General features: G+C 53.4%; 1 protein-coding gene across 1 annotated transcript; it reads left to right on the top strand.

The window, feature by feature from the left end:
* Positions 1–123: 123 nt before the first annotated feature.
* Grk2 (G protein-coupled receptor kinase 2) lies at positions 124–20603 on the top strand. The gene is made up of 21 exons (XM_031389175.1): positions 124–480; positions 11998–12074; positions 13925–13998; positions 14120–14221; positions 14342–14416; positions 14573–14634; positions 15180–15231; positions 15494–15585; positions 15938–16037; positions 16123–16201; positions 16287–16417; positions 16655–16749; positions 16817–16924; positions 17095–17161; positions 17431–17531; positions 18140–18206; positions 18283–18378; positions 18628–18790; positions 18931–19067; positions 19157–19270; positions 19343–20603. Exons 1-21 carry the CDS (start codon positions 368–370, stop codon positions 19505–19507), a joined length of 2070 nt encoding a protein of 689 aa, XP_031245035.1. The 5' UTR covers positions 124–367; the 3' UTR covers positions 19508–20603.
* The last annotated feature ends 332 nt before the right edge of the window (positions 20604–20935 follow it).

Below are 20935 nucleotides of genomic sequence, written 5' to 3'. Positions count from 1 at the left end.
GTCGCCCGCCCGCCCGCCGCCCACCCGGCTCGGCCCCTCGGCGGCTCGCTGGCGCTGTGCGCGGCAGGCGGGGCCGGAGGCGGCGGCGGCAGCTCCGGGGCGCGGGCGAGCGGGTGGTGGTGGTGGTGGTGGCGGCGGCGGCGGCGGCGGCGCCCCGACTGCAGTCCCGGCGGGAGCGGAGCGCGAGCCGGGCCGGGCCCGAGCCGGCGCCATGGGGCGGCGCCGCCTGTGAGCAGGCGACGAGCGAGGACCGGGCGGGGCGGCGGCGGCGCCGAGGCCGACAAGCCGCGCGGGCCGGGCCGGGCCGAGCGAGCGGGAGCGGAGCGGAGCCTCGGGCGGCGGGAGGAACAGCGCCGCCGCCGCCAAGATGGCCGACCTGGAGGCGGTGCTGGCCGATGTGAGCTACCTGATGGCCATGGAGAAGAGCAAGGCCACGCCGGCCGCGCGCGCCAGCAAGAAGATCCTGCTGCCAGAGCCCAGGTGAGCCCTCCTGTGCCGGGCCCCACGCGCCGCCCCGGGATACCGCGCCCCAGGGACCCCTCTGCCCCAGGTTCCAGGGACCCTTTGCCCCAGGACCCCACTATCCCAGCTGCCCCAGGACCCGGGAACCCCTTCTACTCCGGGGACCTTCTGCCCCGGAGACCCCATTATCCTGGCCGCCCCTGGACCCGGAGACTTCCTCTGTCCCTGCCGCCGCAGGCTTGGTGTCCCCAAGCTCAGGACGCCCCAAGTCCAAGCTCCTAGCTGCGTTCCCCGGGCCGCCCTGCCGCTTCCTGTATCTCACTGCCCGGCCTGGTAGCTGTCAGCCCCTGACTCTGCTGCAGCCTCCTTTCCACCCTGATGCTCTGCCCTCTACCCTGTGTCCCCTTGTGGTTCCCTTCCTCAAGTCTGCCTCAGTTTACCCGATTGTATCACACAGTCTGTTGCTCCTGTTCCCAGCACTCCCTCCACCCCCGTTGGTATTCCACTACCCTATCCACTCCCCGTGGAGTGGGTAACACTCTTGTGAGGTGTGTGGAGTGAAGAGGACCGATCTCGAGACTTTTTTTTTTTTTTATTGCCTTCCCCTATGGTGGGGTCACTATGGGACTGGGTTTGAGAATGCTTTCTGGGGACAGTGCAGTGTACCATCCCTGAGGGCTGCTCTCCGGTGAGGGAAGTCCCTTCTTTACCATTTTCCCCACATGTGGTTCCTTGTGGGTACTTTTGACCAGGGGACCTCCCATCCTACTGCAGCTGGACCGTGCTGCCACCTCTCTGCAAGGCAACTGATGTCATCGCACCTGGTATCAAAGTTTAAACTGTCCAGGATGTGGGTGCAGAACAGGGCAGGATGTGAGAGGTATAGCTGGGTCTTGTCCAGTATATTATGGCAAATCAACTTACCTTCCCATTTGATCCTCACAGGAGACCAGAGAGTGAGTGAGACAGGTGTAGAGAGGGGAAACAACTCAGACTTGGGTGGCCTTTGTGGTGTCCCCCGGATGATGATCCATAGTGGCACCCGGCCTCCACATCCGGGCTCTCAGCTTCTAGTTTTATGTTTTGTCCCAACCTGAAGGGTGGCCTGGATGTCCTGCATCTGGAAGAGCAGATGTGTCCACCCACCAGGATGCCTTATGATGGGTGGTGGGGCCAGTCCCTGTAGCCTCTCATGCCAGCCCCTTTAACAGCCAAGAATTGGCCCCGATTTTTAATTGCCATTCTCTATCAAGTCAAACGGGGTAAGTTTTTTTCTAGTAGGCGGTGTGAAATAGGCCTCTGGTGGCCTCAGTCCTTAGAGCCTGGCGGCAGCTTGTGGGCTGCTGTACTCTCACGGTGCCCCTCCTCCAGTGGCTGCACACTCGGTTTCAGTTTGACTGAGAACCAAGCCCAGTAGAGGAAAAATTAGTCTATGTTTTGAAGAGGCCGTTGGGCCCCTCTTTTTTCTAAGACATTTGCAATCAGATTTCTCAAAACAGGAACTAGACTGAGTGTCAGCTAGGGCTGTCTAGGGGCAGCCGCAGTTAGGATGAAAATGGGTTCAGAAATGACAGAACTTAAAGGGAAGAGTGGGGGAGGTGCAGTTAGCAAGCATCTGGCCACTTGTCGAGCTTTCTCCTGGGCGGCCACAGCCATGGGATTCTTCTGCAGGTGGGAGGTCGGCAAAGTTTGAGGTGGTGCCTTTTCTAGAACTCTGTGTCTGGACAATCTTTCCCCAGAATGCATTGCTCCTATTAGATCCCACTTCGGGTCGTCTCCTCACTGGTATTCAAGAACCCTGATAAATGAACTGTGTATACCTCTTTCTTTTTACCTTTCCATATGGTGGCAGTTATGATGTGATATGATTGAATAAGAATGGAAAGTTTAATAATTCATTATTTATTTTGACATCTGTCATCTCAGTTGATCCAAAACCAACATGTGAAGTTGGCAAGGCCAGCAGTACCAGGATGGGGTAGTAGCTGTGAGCAAAACTGAAGCAGGCTGTGAGTTTTAGGGAAGGACACCACAGGTGCAGGGTCACCATCAGTAGTATGTTGTAGGGCCAACTGCTCAATCTGAATGGTTAGGAACCTCTGCCTCTGCATGACCCTAGGCGTGCAGGCCTCCTGTGATGGAAGGCAGGCACTCTTCATGATGCACTTTGCACACTATTGAGGCAGCACTTGAAGTGGTTATGATTGTGTTTCATGTGTGCCCAGTATGTCCCAATTGGTGTAGTGTCTTGTCTTCACAACTCTGGGGCACTGGCTGGCTGACCCAGCAGGTGGTATTTTCTTCATTTACTGACCGAGGCTTTGAGGCTTGTCACACAGAAGATCTGGGATTGGATCACAGATCTTTGGAGTCTTGACTACAGTACTCTTCCTGTCTGTGCTTTGTCTCTTCCTCCCACTCCCATAGAATCGGTTTGTGGGATGGGATAGCTGAAACCACTTGTCGTGGGAGCTGTGGGTCTGGGGTGGTGGCCTGAAAGTAGCAGGGCAGTTTCTGGTATCATCAGCTGTCATGGTATACAAGACCCAACCCTTTTGCCATTTGCTGAAACAAACAGGCCGCCCTTGGCAAATCGAATGCATAGATAGGAGGACATCTCCATGCCAGGATCTCAGTCAGGTACAGGGTCCTGCTTTCCCACCCTGGAGTCAGACTCAGGTAAAGAAGCAATGGGGTTCGTTCCTGTGCCAGTATGCCAATGGGAGTTGTTCCCACTTTGGGGTAGGCCATCTTGGCAGCCTCTCTGTGGCTGGTGCCCAGGCTTGTGGCTTGGCTGAGCTTGGCTGGCATCACAGCTCTTATTTCCCAGGGCTGGGGACTGGGAACTGTTGGGCATAGTGCCACTGTAACTTGGCAGAAGGATCTCCCCTTCCTTCTGCCACCTAGAGGATCTGGGGAAGCAGACTCATCCCAGCCTTCTCTCAGGAGGGTGTGCTGTATCGACAGAACACGGGGGTCCTAGCTTCCTACTCCTGCAATGCTGGCTCACACTGGATCCAGGCACATTTCTTCTCACTGGACCTGCCTCAGTTTATCTGCTTCGGTAAAACAAGGGGGCTGGTCCCTTGCCAGTGACCTCCCAGGGCCGTGGGACTGAGGTCTGGTCGCCTACAGAAGCTGTTGCCTCTTTTCCAGCAGCTGCTGCAGTCTTATAATTATCATCATTTGCTTAATATGACCACTGAGGCCCTGTGTAATTAATCTCAGGGCTCCTGGGTGAGGAGCCCTGCTGGGCGGTCCCAGGAGATGTCCCTGCTCTCCCCAGTGACAGTGGCAGCCCCAGCAGCAGCATGTGGGAGCTGGGTGCCTCTTGCAGCCTTCTGGTTCTCTGGGCTATTTCCTGGTCCCTCCCCCACCATGGGCTTCCTCCGATGCTGCCCGCCCCGCGCTTGTTCTCCCCAGACTCTGCTACTCTTCCTTCTCTGCTTCTTCGTTCCTGTTAACTCATTACAGCCAGGACTTCCTGCCTAGATTGGTGGGGGAAGGAGAGCTGAGAAGGCTTTTGCTCTTCTTCCTCCCTCCACTTCTCCATCACTGGCAGAAAGCCTGCGGCTGCCAGCCTTTACCCCTTACCAGAACATTCCACTCCAGTAGCAGCGACCCACCCCCTCCTGCCCCTAAAAACCAGATTATCTTTTCTGCAGTCTATCCCTGCGGGCCTTTGAGGCTGCTGCTGCTCCCTGGGAATGGCTCTCTGAGATGCCTTTTCCCATCTGTCCTCCACTCCTGAGTGAGGCTCTCATGGATTTGCTATTAAGTTGCTCAGCTCTGCTTGTTTCTCCACTGTGCACTCAGTAAATGGATTTGAAGGGAGCATAGCATAGGTCAGGATCCGTGCACAGGAATCTGGGCTCTGTCAGCCTGGGAATGATGTGTCCTATTAATGCACAATCCATGCTAGTAGTAAATCCTGGGTGACGTCAAGTGAAGGCACACACTCTGCAGCAGCTTCTCCTTGTGCCCAGGTTGCTGTGTAGGAAGCTGAGAGCCCTAGGGGCCCCAGGGAGTTCCAGCTGTCTGCACATGGCTGCTGTTCTCGGGATTTTATGGAATAAACAACAGGAGCCAGGAGCATGCGATGGTTTTTTGAGGAGTGCACAGCCTCCATCATACCTGCTGTTTCTCCCTGGGCCCCTTCCCTGCTCCCCACTGGCTCCTAAGACCATTTCTTCTGGATAGTTACACCTAGGTTATTTCAGGCCCACTTCAGATGAGATCCTAAAAGTAAGGCATTTGGCAACAGCATTTTTCTATAGCGACATCTTATCTCGCATCACTGCTTACTGAAAAGGGCGGCCTTGGTGATGCAGACGTGGGTGTCTGGTGACAAAGTGGGGGTCACTTCTCTGAGGGTGGAGGCTGCCCCAGAATTGGAATAGGGGACAACCCCTACCAGTGACTGCTGGGCAAGGACCCCTAGAATGGTGTTCTCAATGCACACTGACAGGATGTCAACTCCTGATGTCCTTGTAGGCAGTAAGGTACAGGGTGCCTGTTTACATCTTGTTTGTGATGCCTGAAGTGTCTCTTCCTGAACATCCTGCAAGAGAACCTGGAGGTCTGGGGCTGGTTGGACATTGACCGTGGGCTCTATGTCAACCAGTGTTGTCCTTCACTGGGTTTCGTGGGCATGGTGGTTACAGTTGGTCTTTCCCCTTTGGTAGTGCCCCCATCCTTGAGCTCTGAGAAAATTGTTGAGCCCCAGGAAGAGTCATTGAGAAATTTTTATATTTTTATTTTTTATTTTTGGTTTTTCAAGACGGGGTTTTCTCTGTGTAGCCCTGGCTGTCCTGGAACTCACTCTGTAGACAAGGCTGGCCTCGAACTCAGAAATCCACCTGCCTCTGCCTCCCAAATGCTGGGATTAAAGGCATGCGCCACCACTGCCTGGCTTCATTGAGAAATATTAATAAGAGGCCCCAGGGGACTTCTTTCTGCTGTTGCCACCTTTGTGCCAGGTTCCTGGAAATGCCACCAGGGAATGCCTCAGCTACAGCCACAGCTTGTTAGCTGTTCCCTCCCAGAGGATAGAACATTGGCAGTTCCCAATGTGGCCATCTGAGACACACCAGCCTGGAGACCTGTAGCCCCTGCACCAGCTTCTCGGGGTATCATAGCATCAATGTCACTATCACACAAACACCACAACTCTGTACCCGCCAGGACTATTCCTTCCAGCTTAGCGGGCTCCTGGGAGGTATGTGGCCATGTTCTAATGCCCCTGGTGAGCTGGGAAAACTGGATACTGTTCTGGTCCTCTGAGGCCCTCCCCTCCAATCCCCTGCTGAGACATTACTCAAAGCCAGTTTGGATGTTTACTCTATCACAGGCTTACTGTGGGCCTCCAGACCAGTAGTAGCCTTGTGGATTCTTCCACTCCTGGTCTCCTTACTATCAAAATGGGCGTGTTTGCCTCAGACTCCTTCCTGCAGGCCCTCCCAGTCCATACAGCTGAGCTCCCTTGACCCTGCGTGGGAGCCATCTGTGAGGGCATGCCTGACATACTAGGCCACTATGTCAGAGTGTGGGTCTTGCTCTCATACTGAAGCAGGTGGTACCTTTCTTCAGAGAAGTTCTCTTTAGACGCCATTCCCTCCCCGCCTGCTGTCCTCTCACCTCAGTCACTGTGAAGAGAGAGGAAGTTCTCTCTTCCTACTCCTGAAGTCAGGCCAGGCCTGCTCCCCAAACTCTGTAAGCACCCTAGCTGTTAGAGGTGCTAGGAAGCTAGGAATGGGGGTGGGGTAGGTCACCCTGGCATGGAGCATGTTAGTGCCTACATGCCCTCAATTCTTTGGCAGAACAGGTATCTTTCTGCTGTACTCTAGGGTGGAGTCATGGGAGTGCTTAAAGCTGCTGTCTGGGCCAGAGGAATGGCAGCCACTCTGTTTGGTTCACTTCCTGCCAATGGGCCTGGCTCTAGCCACTGCTCTGCCTCTATGCGACTGCCTTGCCACAGCCCCTTCCTTTGAGTCCAGAACAAGTGTGGGCTGTTTAGCATACCATAGAATTGTGTTCTAATGTAGGCAATTAGGAGTTGTAGAGTGCCAGATAATAAAGCTTAGGGCAACCATGTCTCAATGTCTAAGAGGAAAAACACAGGCTAACAGTGGCACAGAAAACCTGGCACCCCAGGAGCACCCCTCCCCTTTAAACCTTTCAAGCTTTCTAATATGCAGTACAGAAGTAGCAGTTGCATTTCCTTGACACTCTTGTTTTGCAAAGGAGGAAACCAGCACTGAAGTCTAACTTAGCTGAGTGAGCATGATGGCACATACTCTAGCACTCTGGAGGCTGAGGCAGGAAGATGGCTAGTTCAAGGGCTGCCTGGGCTACATAGCAAGACCTTATATCAGAAAACTAAAATAGGGCTGGAGAGATGGCTCAGTGGATAGAACAGTTTGTTGTATACACATGAGGTCTTGAGTTTGGACCCTGGCATCTACATAAGGGCCAGGCCAGCTTATGGCTTCCCTGTAATTCCAGGACTTGAACAGCAGAGATGTGGGGTCCCTTGGGCAAGCTGGATAGCTCAGCCACCAGCTCTGGGTTCTATAAAAGTCTCTGCCATGGTAAATGATGTGGATACTTACTAAGGGAAACATCTGACAGCAACCTCTGTCTTCTATAAGCATGAGTACATGTATGTGCATCTTCATGCACACGTGCCAAAATTCATGTGAGCACATATATGTACATATGCCAAAAGAGTAAAGAAATGGTTTGTGGTGACATCCTAGGGGTCTGTGAAGACCTGTTTGAAACCTGGTCAGGGCACCCTTCCAGCTGCTAAGGTACAAGGGCTATCCCACAGACAGTGATGGTAGTCTTAACTGCCCTTTGTTCTGTAGCTCAGACCAACTGAAATTTATGATGTGCTGGCCTCAGCTTCCTAAGTGGGGACTTTGAGAAGCATGTACCCCTGGATGGATTGGGTCATCGGCTTAGGTGGGGATAGAGGTGCCACTCAGAGCATGTCACATGTCCAGGCACCGCCAGCATCTGGGACTCATCCAGGAGACTGCTGCTGCCTCCCATGCAAGCCTGCACTTGCTTCCTGGCCAGGAGTTTTGTCCATTGACACCTTTTCTAATCTGCCAGCTTCCACAGCCTCTGACTCCATGAGGATAGACTGGAAACTCTAAAATGGCCGTGCTGGAGGGCCTTCTGTTCAAGGGCTCTGCTCAAGGCTGACCTTATGTTTGGTTTGGGGTAGTATTTATTTTATTTTAAAAAGACTTTTTTTTTTTTCTTGAGACAGGGTTTCTCTGTATAGCCCTGGCTGTCCTGGAACTCACTCTGTAGACCAGGCTGGCCTCAAACTCCGAAATTCACTTGCCTCTGCCTCCCAAGTGCTAGGATTAAAGGCGTGCGCCACCACTGCCAGGCTGATTTTTTTTTTTTTTCATTTAAGGAAAAAAAAAATGAGGTGCTGTGGGCTGGGTAGAACGATATAGCCCATGCATACGTGTAGCCCTTCATGGGAGGGACAGTCTCTAGCCTGAGGTCCTACTTCCTGTTGGGTCCCAGGCTCAGGTGAAAAAGCAGAAAGCCCTGCCTTGTTGGGTCCCTTCTGTTTATGGCAGGGTCTTTTACCAAGCACTATCTCTGTTAGGCACCCTCGTACACCCATATCTCAGCTGCTCTAGGCCATGTCTCCCGACCCTGTGTGGGCATGCTTTCAGCCAAGATAACCTGTTTTGTCAGTTCTCAGGAAGCCAGTGTAGGGTTAGGAGGGTATCCCCGTGGTACCCAGGGCCCCATTCCCAGTGCCTTGGCCTGCTTCTGGTGAGATCTCTCTAACCAGCTGGGGTCTTTGCCTGTTGTCTGTATCTTTCTGTCCATACATTCTACCTGACTCTACCTGAGCCTGTCTGTCTGACTCCCCACTGCATGGGGAACTGACAAGCTGACCTCCCCGCAACACACACACACATACACCTCTACCATCACTTTACTGCTTCATATCCTGTCTGTGGACCAAAATGTTCCAGAATGTAAAGATTAGTTGACGAGGCCAGGCGGTGGTGGTGCACGCCTTTAATCCCAGCACTTGGGAGGCAGAGGCAGGTGGATTTCTGAGTTCGAGGCCAGCCTGGTCTACAGAGTGGGTTCCAGGACAGCCAGGGCTACACAGAGAAACCCTGTCTCGAAAAAAAAAAAAAAAAAGATGAGGTGACAAGCAGAGCACCCAGGACCAAGACTTGGGGGATGGTGACAGTCTCACCCTCCTGGGCGATCTGCCAGATGAGATCCAGGCACCTGGTTATGCAGGTTCCTGAGCTTCATGTCCCCATGCCCTCCTGCCGGTTTTTCAGGAGTGCCACTCTCCTGTAAGATCTGAGAGATCAGCCTCCTATGTGGAGGGCTGCCTGGCCAGGCTGCCCTCTACAGGCAGAGCATGGGCGGTGTCTGATTTATTTTGTTATTTCAGTTTTGTCTGAGATAGGAACTTTGAGAAAACCTCCTGCCTCAGCCTCCTGAGTGCTTGGATTTTAGATCCAGACCACCCAGCTGGACTCTCTCAGACTAACAGCTTTTCTCCAAGTTCCTGTTGTTCATACGTGTCTGTCTACGTTTAGTCTGTCCTTTTCCAAGTCCCTCTGAATCTTCTGAAAACAGGGAAGTATGTTGATGGTAGGTGGTCTCTAGGAGAAGTTGGCCTATTGTAGATCAAGGGCACATATAACCTTGATGCCTCTGCTAGTTACCAGAGGCTGGTCTTGCTGTCCCAGAGGGAGCAGCTCTGAGGCAACAGTACGGGAGAGCCTGAGTTTGGTAGGAGTTGCAGACTGGAAGCCCAATGTCACCAAGGCCTGGCCTGGTCATCATAGCCCCACTTCCTGTCAGAGATAGCTTTTGGGGGACCTGTGGTGTCTCCCAGCCGCTAGGCGAGAGGGTCACAGTTTGAGGATTGGGTCCTTGGCAGCTCAGCATGCTTCACTCTCTTGAGAAGCCTTTCTTGAGGAAGGACTGGGCCTGGAGGTGGGTACCCTGGCACCACTTTCCCCAGTTTTACTTTTGACCAGAGCTGTCATCTTTCCAAAAACTTGGAAGCTCAGAGTATAAGGTAGGGCTGGCAGACACCCTTCCTGTACACACAGCCCAGCAGCCTGTGTCCCCTCCCCAGCCCCACTTCCTTCTCACCTTAGCAGTGTCTACCTGGACTTTTTCACATAGTGACCCCATGAGGTCTCTGCTCGGTCTTACATCCAGCCTCCTAAGGGCCATACATACCTTCAGGTTACACTCTGGCTTTAAAATCCCCCAGCTCCCTTTTCCTGTCCTCTCTCCATTCAGTTTTGCTCTGCTTTGTGGGCCTCTTGTTGCTGGGCCAGTATTTCCTTAATACCCCCAGCCCTTTGCCCTGGGGTTCACCACCTGGTGACATCCTGTTTGCACTTCAGAAAGCTAGCAAAGGTCCACATCTCCACACAGCAGCAACCCACCACCCAGGGCTGATCGGGCCACTGCCCCCCAAGGCTTCAGCACCCACTGATAACACATTCCAGGGGCCTGTGCCAGAGAAAGACCTGCCTAGAACTAGGCATGGGTCTCATGCCATGAACATTGCCTGACTCTAGCCTGAGTGACCAGGCTAGCCTATGCTTAACCTGCTAGGGATTCTAAGGGAAGCAGAGGCAAGCACAGAAAGCTGGACTGTGGTGTGGAGCCTCAGTTTCCTGGGCAGAGACCTGCTGGGGTTCCACATGTTCTCAGGACTTGGCCTAGCACACCTCCTGACTTCTGATGCCCTCAATTGGGCAGCTGTGTGTTCTCTGAAGATACCAGGCTAGTGGGGCCAAATGTGACCAGAACTGGCTGTTGGCACAGGTTGGCAGGTCTAGGATGCAAGTGGCCCAGAAGAGGAGGGTGGAGACAAGGAGGCTTCTAAAGTCTGGAATGTAGCTCAGTGAGATTTCCCCAGGCTGTGCACAGTGTTGCAGTGAATAAACAAGGTGGTAGTTGTGGAGACTGTCTCAAGAACTTTGGTGACCAGGTTTTCTGCTACAGTCTTACCAGGTGGTCTGGGCAGGGGACATGTTTTTATCCAAATGCTAGGGACACACAAACTGAGGCTTGAACTTTTCTTTTTTTGATACAGGGTCTCACATAACCCAGGCTGGCCTTGAGCCCCTGGTATACCTGGGTTACAGTGCTGAGATAAAGATGAAATACAATATAAATTTGTTAAGGAATACAATTCAAGCCTATGGTAACCTAGGTTTGTAACCCCAGCACTCTGAAAGATTGCTATGTGTTTGAGGCCATCCTCAACTACAACACAAAACCCTGTCTCTCCAAGACAAAACCAAAAAGTAAAGACAGAATTCTGTGTTTTCTGTATGTGTTCACTTTATTATTCAGCCTTCGCACTGGAGCATCCTGTCCTTCCCAAGGAAACCCTACCCCTGTGCTAAAACATGGAAACAAACAAACAAACAAACAGACACCAAGTTTAACTCCTGGGACCCACATACTGGAAGAGAGAGCTGACTCCCAAATGTCCTCTCACCTATACACACAAACTAACCAACCAAACAACAAAAAAAAATCCATGACCCTTTGGCAGTTTCCCCCAAGTCTCTAGTACCCACAAAGCTGACTTCCTGTCAGTGAACCTGTCATGGAGTCATGTGGATGGGTTCATATAGGTCTGAGTGCTTTGAGGCCGCCATTCATTACCTGGTCCTGGTCCTTAACTTGTCAACTATCAGTGTTTCATTCCTTCTATTGCCAGACCACAACACGGCCACATTCTGTTCTGTCCATTATCCAACCAATGGACAAGTCCTGGCTTTTCCAGAGTCAACAACTGGCAGTGTGTGACACACACCTCTGCAAACAGTAGGCTCAGATGAGGATCTGCTGGCCATCATAACCTTGGATTCCTCTGAAGTAACCTGTGGACAGAATGAGTGACCAGGCTAGCTGAGGGGCTGGGAGTCCCCTGGAGGACATGGTTACACTGAGTTAAAGAGTGGTTCCATTCAAAACAGGCATGGTGGCACTCATCTGTAATCCCAATACTGGAGAGACTGAAGCAGGAGGGCTGCTATGGGTCTAGCCTGGGCTATAGCGCATAATTCTAGCTTTGTTTGTTTGTTTGCTTGCTTGCTTGCTTGTTTCCAGACAGGGTTTCTCTGTATAGCCCTGGCTGCCCTGGAACTCACTCTATAGACCAGGCTGGCCTTGAACTCAGAAATCTGCCTGCCTCTGCTGGGATTAAAGGTGTGCGCCACCAGATGTATGTGGTCCTATATATATATATATATTTTAAAGAGCTAGGAGAGATGGCTCAGTGGGTAAAGGGGTAAAAAAGTTTGATCTCTGGGACTCAATTTGAAGGAGAGAACCAACTCCCATGAGTTGTGCTCTGACCTCTACACACTGGCTTGTGCACACACTCACATATACACAAAATAATAAGTTTGTTTTAGAATATGAGTGCCTTGATCCAGGCTTCTGGCCCAAGGTCTCTGTGAACCCCTGCTCACTGCACTCCTTGGCTTGCAGCATCCGCAGTGTCATGCAGAAGTATCTAGAGGATCGAGGAGAAGTGACCTTTGAAAAGATCTTCTCACAGAAGTTAGGTAAGTGCAGGCACCTCTCCCAGCCTGAGGTCTCTCCAACAGGACTCCAGGGTCAGCTTCCTGTCATTCTGCTTGTGCCATGTGCCCCTGCCCCAGAAGTTTCCCACTACTTAGGCTCCCCCTCCAGTAAAGAATGGTGACCCTTTGTGCCTCCCAGCCCCTGGCTTCTGCCCAGGGAGCCCTGTGGTGGGGGTGGGGACCCATCAGTCTTCCCCAGGCGCCAGGGAAGTTCCTCCTTTGGGGTTTTTGTTTTTGAGAGTTGCAGCTTCCCCTTGGCCCAGCCACAGCTGCTTTGGGCCGTTGGTAGAACTGACAGGAAGAGGCGGGGCCCTTCCTGTGGTGCCTGTGGAGCTGTGGTTGACCCCGCCTCCACCCCTCACACCCCCCAGGCCCTAAGTGAGCAACCTGCCTTGGAGCTGGCCCCTCCATCCTTCTTCCTCTGGTGTGTGTGTTGGAGGGTAAATTTGGGTTGTCTTAGAAATATTATGCTATGCACCCTAATGCTCAGCCTGAAGGGAAAGCTGGGGGTGATATCCCAAGAAGCTACTGTAGTCACACAGGGCCTCAGGTTTGGGCTTTCCTCAGGATGGGATCTCAGTATGGAACTGAAGGTGTTCTGGAAGGATCAGCATTGGAAGTCAGTCTTATTAGTTCAGCAGTAGGCCAGAAAGAACACAGCCTGGGGGTACAGGTCTGTACTATCTGCCTCTGGGCAAGTTGCCTCTCCTCTCTGAGCCTCATATTCTTCAAATCTAAGAAATGGGACCTTGAGCCCAATGGCCCACAGCAGACAGGATGGACCCAAGTCAGTGATGTCAGTAAGAGGGCTTTGTAATCCCAAACCTCTGTCCACAGATTTTGTTCACAAGTCACTGGAAGGTTCCACCAGACTGCCCTTAGAAGAATTGATGGCTTTAAGCATTAGAAGAGAAACCTGTCTAGAGGCCATTAATAACACTTGGCCATCAGTGCTCCTAAGAGCATAGAAAGCACCCCAGCTGGGCAGTGGTATCACAGGCCTTTAGTCTAGCACTTGGGAGATAAAGGCAGGCCAGGCAGAGCTCTGAGTTCAAGGCCAGCCTGGTCTAAGTTCCAGGACAGCCAGGGCTGCCTGCACAGAGAAACCCTGTCTCCAAAACAAAACAAGAACAAAACCCTCAGGCATTTCTGCTGGACTAGAGGTCTGAGGGGAGAGCCACTCTCAGCTTTGCCATCTGGAAGCTGCTCTGAGACCTCCAACCTTGGCCTGGCTTTTCAAGGGATGTTCCAGTGGATTGAAGATCCCTGAGTTCTTATGACAGGTGTCCCTGAGCCTCAGTTTTCCCAACTGGACTTGCCTTTTTGATCAGAGATACTGTGAAAATCATCTAGATGTGAAGGAGAGGGTAGGGAGAGGCACTCTGTCTTGGTTGCAGTCTCCCTCCTGTTACAGCCTGACCTGTCCATCCTGCTGTGCCCACCCAGGACCTTCCCACTGCCCATAGCAGATAGTGTCCCGAGCACAGATGGGGTCAGAACATGGCACTGCCCTGAGCTCCATGCCAGAGCCAACCGCACTCTCCTCCATACTATGCCTCAGTGCCAACATTTTCTGGCCATCATCTGCAGAGGCAGACTCTGGGGATGGGGCAGCAGTACAGGTACTCTAACCTGGAATGTGGGACCTGTAGGCTGGTGGCAGCCTAAGTGGCCACGTTGCCTACATCCTTCCTGCAGTACAGGCCATCTCTGCTACTGCCTTGGCTAGTTTTGTTCACAAATCCCCAAGCTCACTCCACACATAGTGATGAGAAGGCCCCTAAGAGGAGGGTGTGCATGGCTCAATGTAAACCAGACTTGGTTGCTTTCAGGGTACCTGCTTTTCCGGGACTTCTGCCTGAACCATCTGGAAGAGGCCAAGCCCTTGGTGGAGTTCTATGAAGAGGTAAGGTGGGCAAGATCTACTGAGGTAAAGGTGCTTACGCACCTTGCTATGTCTGAGGCCCCTAGCATCTAGCTTCGTGCCTTGGCCACAGACCATCATCTATAGGTGTTCCTTCTACCAGATCAAGAAATATGAGAAGCTGGAGACAGAGGAGGAACGTGTGGTCCGCAGCCGAGAGATCTTTGACTCCTACATCATGAAAGAACTGCTGGCCTGCTCACATGTGAGTGTCCCAGTCAGCTGTCTTGGGGGTGTGAACTCATGTGTTGACCCCCAGCAACGTGGAGTTAGAAGGGAAGAAAGGGCCTTGTATAGGATTCATAGCCACCTCTGTCCTCTCCAGCCCTTTTCAAAGAATGCTACGGAGCATGTCCAGGGCCACCTGGTGAAGAAGCAGGTGCCTCCAGATCTCTTCCAGGTTAGTGCTGGGCACTTCTCCTCTTGCTCCCATCCAGCCCAGATCAGGCCCTCCTGCCTTAAGACAGCTGGGGCCCTGGAGCCTGGGGCTGGATACAGAACCTGGGTCACGGGGGCTCATGGACTTGGTCACCAATTCCCAGCTCTCTCCCCACAGCCATACATTGAAGAGATTTGTCAGAACCTCCGAGGGGATGTGTTCCAGAAGTTCATTGAGAGGTAAGGAGGAAAAGCAAGATAAGTGGTCTTCAGACAGGCAGCCTGCTCTGACTCTGAGTGACCAGGTGTGGGGTTTGTCTCTGTCCCATCACAGGGACTCTTGAGAGGTCACATAGATCCAATGTCCTCTTCTCTCACCCTGTGTCTCCCTGTGCTATGGAGTGTCAGGGTCCAGGCAGGGCTGGACCTGAAGTACACACTTCCCTCTGTGGTGTGAACCTCCAGCATCTAGGCAGAATGCTAGGGGCGGCTTTTTCAGTCACAGCCACCCAGCCATGGGCAGTAGGGGCTGAGAAGGTGTCATCACTGGGAATGTGAGCAGCAGTTGTTGTACCCTGTAGAGGTCTGACTGGAGACCATCTCTCTGGTCCCAGCAGGACAACATGGTTCAGGCTGTTGAGGTTTGTTGGCCTGGGCTAACCATAGGCTCAGGGTGTCTCTATGTCCATGTGTCAGGACTCTGGAAGGGCAGTGGGTGGAATAGACTCTAATGACCTCTCAATGCCTTGATGTTTGCTCGAGTGTGTATTCTCCTTCTTTCCCAGTGATAAGTTCACACGGTTCTGCCAGTGGAAGAATGTAGAGCTCAACATCCATGTGAGTGGTTCAGGGAGCTGGCGGGCCAGGGGACCTTGGGGAAATGCAATGGCCAGGGTCTTGCCATCAGCCCCACAGTGGTGGCTCTTGGGGGAGGACAGCCAGTGCTGGGATCCCAGTAGGAAAGGCTGGAGAAAGGTAAGTGTGTGTCCAGATCACAGGAGTAGGAGGCCCTGGTACCAGGGCCTGTCCCTGCTGCCCAGATGCCTCTGCTGCGGGGCTGAGGAGGCTTGCAGTGACCCTGGCTGTTGCCACTCTGCAGCTGACCATGAATGACTTCAGTGTGCATCGAATCATCGGGCGTGGGGGCTTCGGTGAGGTCTATGGGTGCCGGAAAGCAGACACAGGCAAGATGTGAGCACCCTGATCAGCTGGCACTGGGTGGGGTGCCCGAGGGAGGAGTCAGGCTTCTAGAGGTATCATGAGGGACTGGGACCTTCTAAAGAAGAGCTGTTATGGGGATCAGTGTCCCAAGCTTGCCATCCCTGAGTCTGTGCCTACGAGTGACTCCTGCCACTGTCCCCTCCTTCCTGTTTTGCTTTGGCTATCCTGTCTTCCTCAGGCTCCCCAGAGACTAACTTGCCAGTACCTTCTGCCCTCTCTGAAGCACTGGTTATGTCCCATGGTTTGTCTTGTATCTGGACTGCAGCCTGGGGCTCTGCCCTGCAGGGCGTACTGACACAGCTGACCTGCTCCTCCATCATAGGTACGCCATGAAGTGTCTGGACAAGAAACGCATCAAGATGAAGCAGGGAGAGACCCTGGCTCTGAACGAGCGGATCATGCTTTCCCTCGTCAGCACTGGGGTGAGTTGGGTGGCCAAGCGGGCCTCCATAGTGACCTCTGACCCAAGCCTCAGCCAGCCTTTGCTCACCTTCCCCTCCCTCCTAGGACTGCCCCTTCATCGTGTGCATGTCATATGCATTCCACACACCAGACAAGCTCAGTTTCATCCTGGATCTCATGAACGGTGAGCTCAGGACCAGCCCTAGGGGGTGGACCTAGGACTGGACCTGGGCAGGAAGCTGAGTCTCACCTGGGGGGCTACCCCTCAGGTGGGGACCTGCACTACCACCTGTCTCAGCACGGAGTCTTCTCTGAAGCCGACATGCGCTTCTACGCAGCTGAGATCATCCTGGGCCTTGAACACATGCACAATCGCTTTGTAGTCTACAGGGACCTGAAGGTGAGGGGCTGCTGCCACCCGTCTCTCCCTCTAGGCCTGCAACAAGGCCAGCTTATCTCCCTGCCTGACCCTCCTCCCCTTCCTGCCTGAGTCTCTTTCTGAGTTTAGTTGTGATTGGGTAGAGGGGGTGGGAGGGTGTCCCACTTGGGGCCTTGTCCCAAAAACCTATAGTTCCCTCCAGTTAGGGCCCAAGTTGGCCTCTTCCTGGCTCAGCAGCTCTCTGGGCTTCCTTCATAGCCAGCCAACATTCTCCTGGATGAGCATGGCCATGTGAGAATCTCGGACCTGGGCCTAGCCTGTGACTTCTCCAAGAAAAAGCCTCATGCCAGTGTGTAAGTGCCTAGCCATTTCCTCCATTTCCAACCCTCCTCCACTTCACTTATACTTGTGCTCCCATAGGGGCACACACGGGTACATGGCCCCTGAAGTCCTACAGAAGGGTGTGGCCTATGACAGCAGTGCGGACTGGTTCTCCCTGGGCTGCATGCTCTTCAAGTTGTTGCGGGGGTGAGTAGGCTAGCCCAGATGGCCAATCCAGATAGGAAGCAGGGAGAAGAGCACTGTATGGCCTGGGTGTTAAAGGTGGAGCCTCCCTCAGCTCTCACTAGCCTCATCCATCAGTCTACCTCACTTTTCCCATTCTTGCTCTTTGACATTGGTCTTTGACTCTTGTCCAGACACAGCCCCTTCCGGCAGCACAAGACCAAAGACAAGCATGAGATTGACCGCATGACATTGACAATGGTAAGTGTAAGGGTGGCAGTAAAGGCCCACGTGGGGCTAGAAGCATAAGCTCCTGGTCCTCTCTAGCCAGCAGTCCCTTGTCTGTCCCCAAGGGACGGGCTGCCTGCCCTGTAGCCTCTTGCTGTGCTTGTGCTGTCAGAGTTCACACTTGCTGAGGACAGTAGGGAGCTGGGCCTCATCTCCTTCTGCTGGCTTCTAACCCTCCCCTGGAGCCAAGGGCTCTCTCTTCCTGGCTTCTGTTGACATCCTCCTTCTCTTTGTCCTGAAAGGCTGTTGAGCTGCCTGACTCCTTCTCCCCTGAACTCCGATCCCTGCTGGAAGGTTTGCTGCAGAGGGATGTCAATCGGAGACTAGGCTGTCTGGGCCATGGGTGAGTATCCTGGCCTCTCCACCATGTGGCCATATTCATTCTGCTGTGGGCAGCTTGTGTCCCATCATTTGAACCCCTCCATGAAGCTCACAAGGGAGGTCATGGCCCTCTGTCCTCAAGGTGGCAGGGTTGGCTGGGTGTGTCACAGTTGGAACCAACTGAGGATCAACTTTCAAAGGGTCCAGAAAAAAATCTTTGTAGCAAAGACCTTTTTTCATGAAGTGGAAGAGGGGGCTATTTTTTGAGACAAGGTCTCATATAAGCCAGGTTAGCCTTACTCTGTAGCTGAGGCTGGCCTTGAACATTTCTGCTTCTGATTAAAGGCGTGTACCACCACACCCAGCTTAATAGCAACTTTGTAGGTCTACTGGGATATCTGTTAATTACCAGACAAAGTAGTATTAAAACTCACATCACCTCCAAGATGTGAGAGCTGCTTCTCACATTTAGAGATGAGCAAACTGGCTGAGAGTAATGGAACTTGCTTAAGGTCACAGAGCCAAAAGGTGGCTGAGTCAGAAGTCAAACCTAAGCTAATGACCCCACAGTTTGGATGTAGCTCAACTTGGGTGGTGCAGAGCCTAGGTGACAGGTATGTCTCTCCACAGGGCTCAGGAGGTAAAAGAAAGTCCCTTCTTCCGTTCCCTGGACTGGCAGATGGTCTTCTTACAGAAGGTAAAAGTCTATCCAGGGGTAGGATGGGACCCATGGCCCCTCACCCATGCTGATGCCCAACCCCTGCTCTGTGCAGTACCCTCCTCCATTGATCCCCCCACGTGGGGAGGTGAATGCAGCTGACGCTTTTGACATTGGCTCCTTTGATGAGGAGGACACAAAAGGAATCAAGGTACTGCACCTTGCTTGGCTCTAACCCCTGAGCCTCGCCTGGTCTGGATGGCCCTAGCCCCTCCTCTGCCCCTGTGAGACACTGGCTACCCTGTGAACTGTGGGCCATACTTCCTCATCTCCCAACCTCCCTGGGGATGGTGGTCACATGAAACCATTCCTAGCTTAGGGCCCTACACAGGCCTGTGGCTGATAATGTCCTGGCACCCTTTGTCTATCCATGTATCCCTGCCATGTCCACCTTGTGAAGTTACTGGACAGTGACCAGGAACTGTACCGCAACTTCCCTCTCACCATCTCCGAGCGGTGGCAGCAGGAGGTGGCAGAGACTGTCTTTGATACCATCAATGCTGAGACAGACCGGCTGGAGGCACGAAAGAAGGCCAAAAACAAACAGCTGGGCCACGAGGAGGGTGAGGACTATGACCATGGGGGAAACTAGACCTGTTTCACACTGCAGAAATGAGAAGCAGGTTCTGCTAAGAGACTGACCACAGCCAGAAAGTGGCGGGTGAAGGTGAGGTGATGAGCCTGCATCCTGTCTCTTGTGCAGACTACGCGCTGGGCAAGGACTGCATCATGCATGGCTACATGTCCAAAATGGGCAACCCCTTCCTGACCCAGTGGCAGCGGCGATACTTCTACCTGTTCCCCAACCGGCTTGAATGGAGGGGTGAAGGCGAGGCTCCGGTAAGGAAAGGTTCTGGTAGGACGTGGTGTGGGCACAGGGTGGGTCCCAGGGCCTTCCTTTACAGCTGCTCTGTCTTCCCACCCTGCAGCAGAGCCTCCTGACCATGGAAGAGATCCAGTCGGTGGAAGAGACACAGATCAAGGAACGCAAGTGTCTCCTGCTTAAGATCCGAGGTGGCAAGCAGTTTGTCCTGCAGTGTGATGTAAGTGGGGGTGACGGGGGTGAGGTTAGGGTACCTGGCCTGCAGAGGCTGACAGAGCTTGGATGTGTACAGAGTGATCCTGAGCTGGTGCAATGGAAAAAAGAGCTGCGAGATGCCTACCGTGAGGCCCAGCAGCTGGTGCAGCGAGTGCCCAAGATGAAGAACAAGCCACGCTCACCTGTGGTGGAGCTGAGCAAGGTGCCGCTGATCCAGCGTGGCAGTGCCAATGGCCTCTGATCCACCCATCTGCTGCCCGCCTGCCCACCCGCCTTTTATAAACCTCTAATTTATTTTGTTGAATTTTTATTATTTGTTTTCCTGCAAAGCGGAAAAGGTTTTATTTTGTAACTATTGTGATTTCCTGTGGCCCCAGCCTGGCCCAGCCCCCAGGGAGGGGCCTGCTTGCCTCAGCTCCTGCTGCCACCAACCCAGCCACTGTCTAGCATTCCTGCCCTGTCCCCACCCCCACCCCCTAGGGTCTTTGCTCCCAGTATCTTCCTACAAGGAAGAGGAGCAACCCTCAGCGGCCCTCTTGCCCCTCCGTGGGGTGAAGCCACACTCAGTGGGTGTGTCACTTCAGGCTCTGGGGGCTGTGCTCGCCTGTGGCCCAGCACTCTACCCTAGGAAGGTGCAACACAGGAGTACTACTTGAACTTTTATCACAGCTCCCATGCCACAGAGGGACAGACCCCTGCTGTCCTGCCCTCTTGCCACTGGTGAGAGAAGGCCCTCGTCTCCTCAGACTTGGAGGTCTCCCACAGTGATGGGCTCCTGGGTCCTTGTTCAGGAAAAGCCTGTGTGTTTCCACTGCCTCATCAGGAGGCTGCCATTGGCAGTGGCTGCTGCTGGCCTCCCTGCAAGTCCCCTCTTCTTCCTGTTGCGTGCCTGGACTCAGGAGCATAGAAAAGGCAATTGTGGATTGGGCCACACTGGCCTAGCCTGAACCTAGATCCCTAACCCTGGGCTGGGTGAGGCTCACCTGCCCAGGACCACAGTGGGACAGCCTGGGCAGGTGGGTGGCACAGCATAGGAACCCAGCTGGGGCCAGCCCTCCCTGTCCTGGCTGGTCAGTGTGCCCCCACCCACACTGTCCAGCCCCCTAGCCCATGTCATGTCAGTGGCTACCGCCCAAAGGTGCCACCTCGCCCACCGCATGCCCCCTTGTGCCAGTCGCGCAGCTGTGTGTGGTGTCGCGCCCTCTCCCCCTGGGGCTGGGTGGGCACACCCTCCCCTCTTGTCTACACACTCCTGGGGCGTTTCTTTGCCGATTTTTGAATGTGATTTTAAAGAGTGGAAAATGAGACTATGCGTTTTTATAAAAAATGGTGCCTGACTCCTTGCTGTCTCAGACTCTTTGTGCCTGGTGACCACTTTTCAGTTACTTTGGTCTGGGCCCTGGAAGGGGAGGATCTTAGTAACACATCCTTCCCTCCCTGGAGGAGTAGGTTATTCTACGCACCTCCTGCATAAGCAGGAGTGGCCGTAGTCCACCTCAGCTGTCTTGTTTGGAATGGCTGGGGACATATTGGTCTTAGGAAGTTGCCACAGCATGTCAAGAACTATGTTAATCCCCATTCCCTCTCAGCACACATCTGTTTTCTCTTCCACACTGCATCTCTTGGGCCTTTGACTATGTCTGGCATTGGCCTCTCTGTGGCCTCACTG

This window comes from Mastomys coucha, unplaced genomic scaffold (assembly GCF_008632895.1).
Source record: "Mastomys coucha isolate ucsf_1 unplaced genomic scaffold, UCSF_Mcou_1 pScaffold21, whole genome shotgun sequence".
Lineage (NCBI taxonomy): Eukaryota > Metazoa > Chordata > Mammalia > Rodentia > Muridae > Mastomys > Mastomys coucha.
The sequence above is the reverse complement of the archived record's forward strand: the minus strand, read 5'-3'. Positions and strand labels throughout refer to the sequence as shown.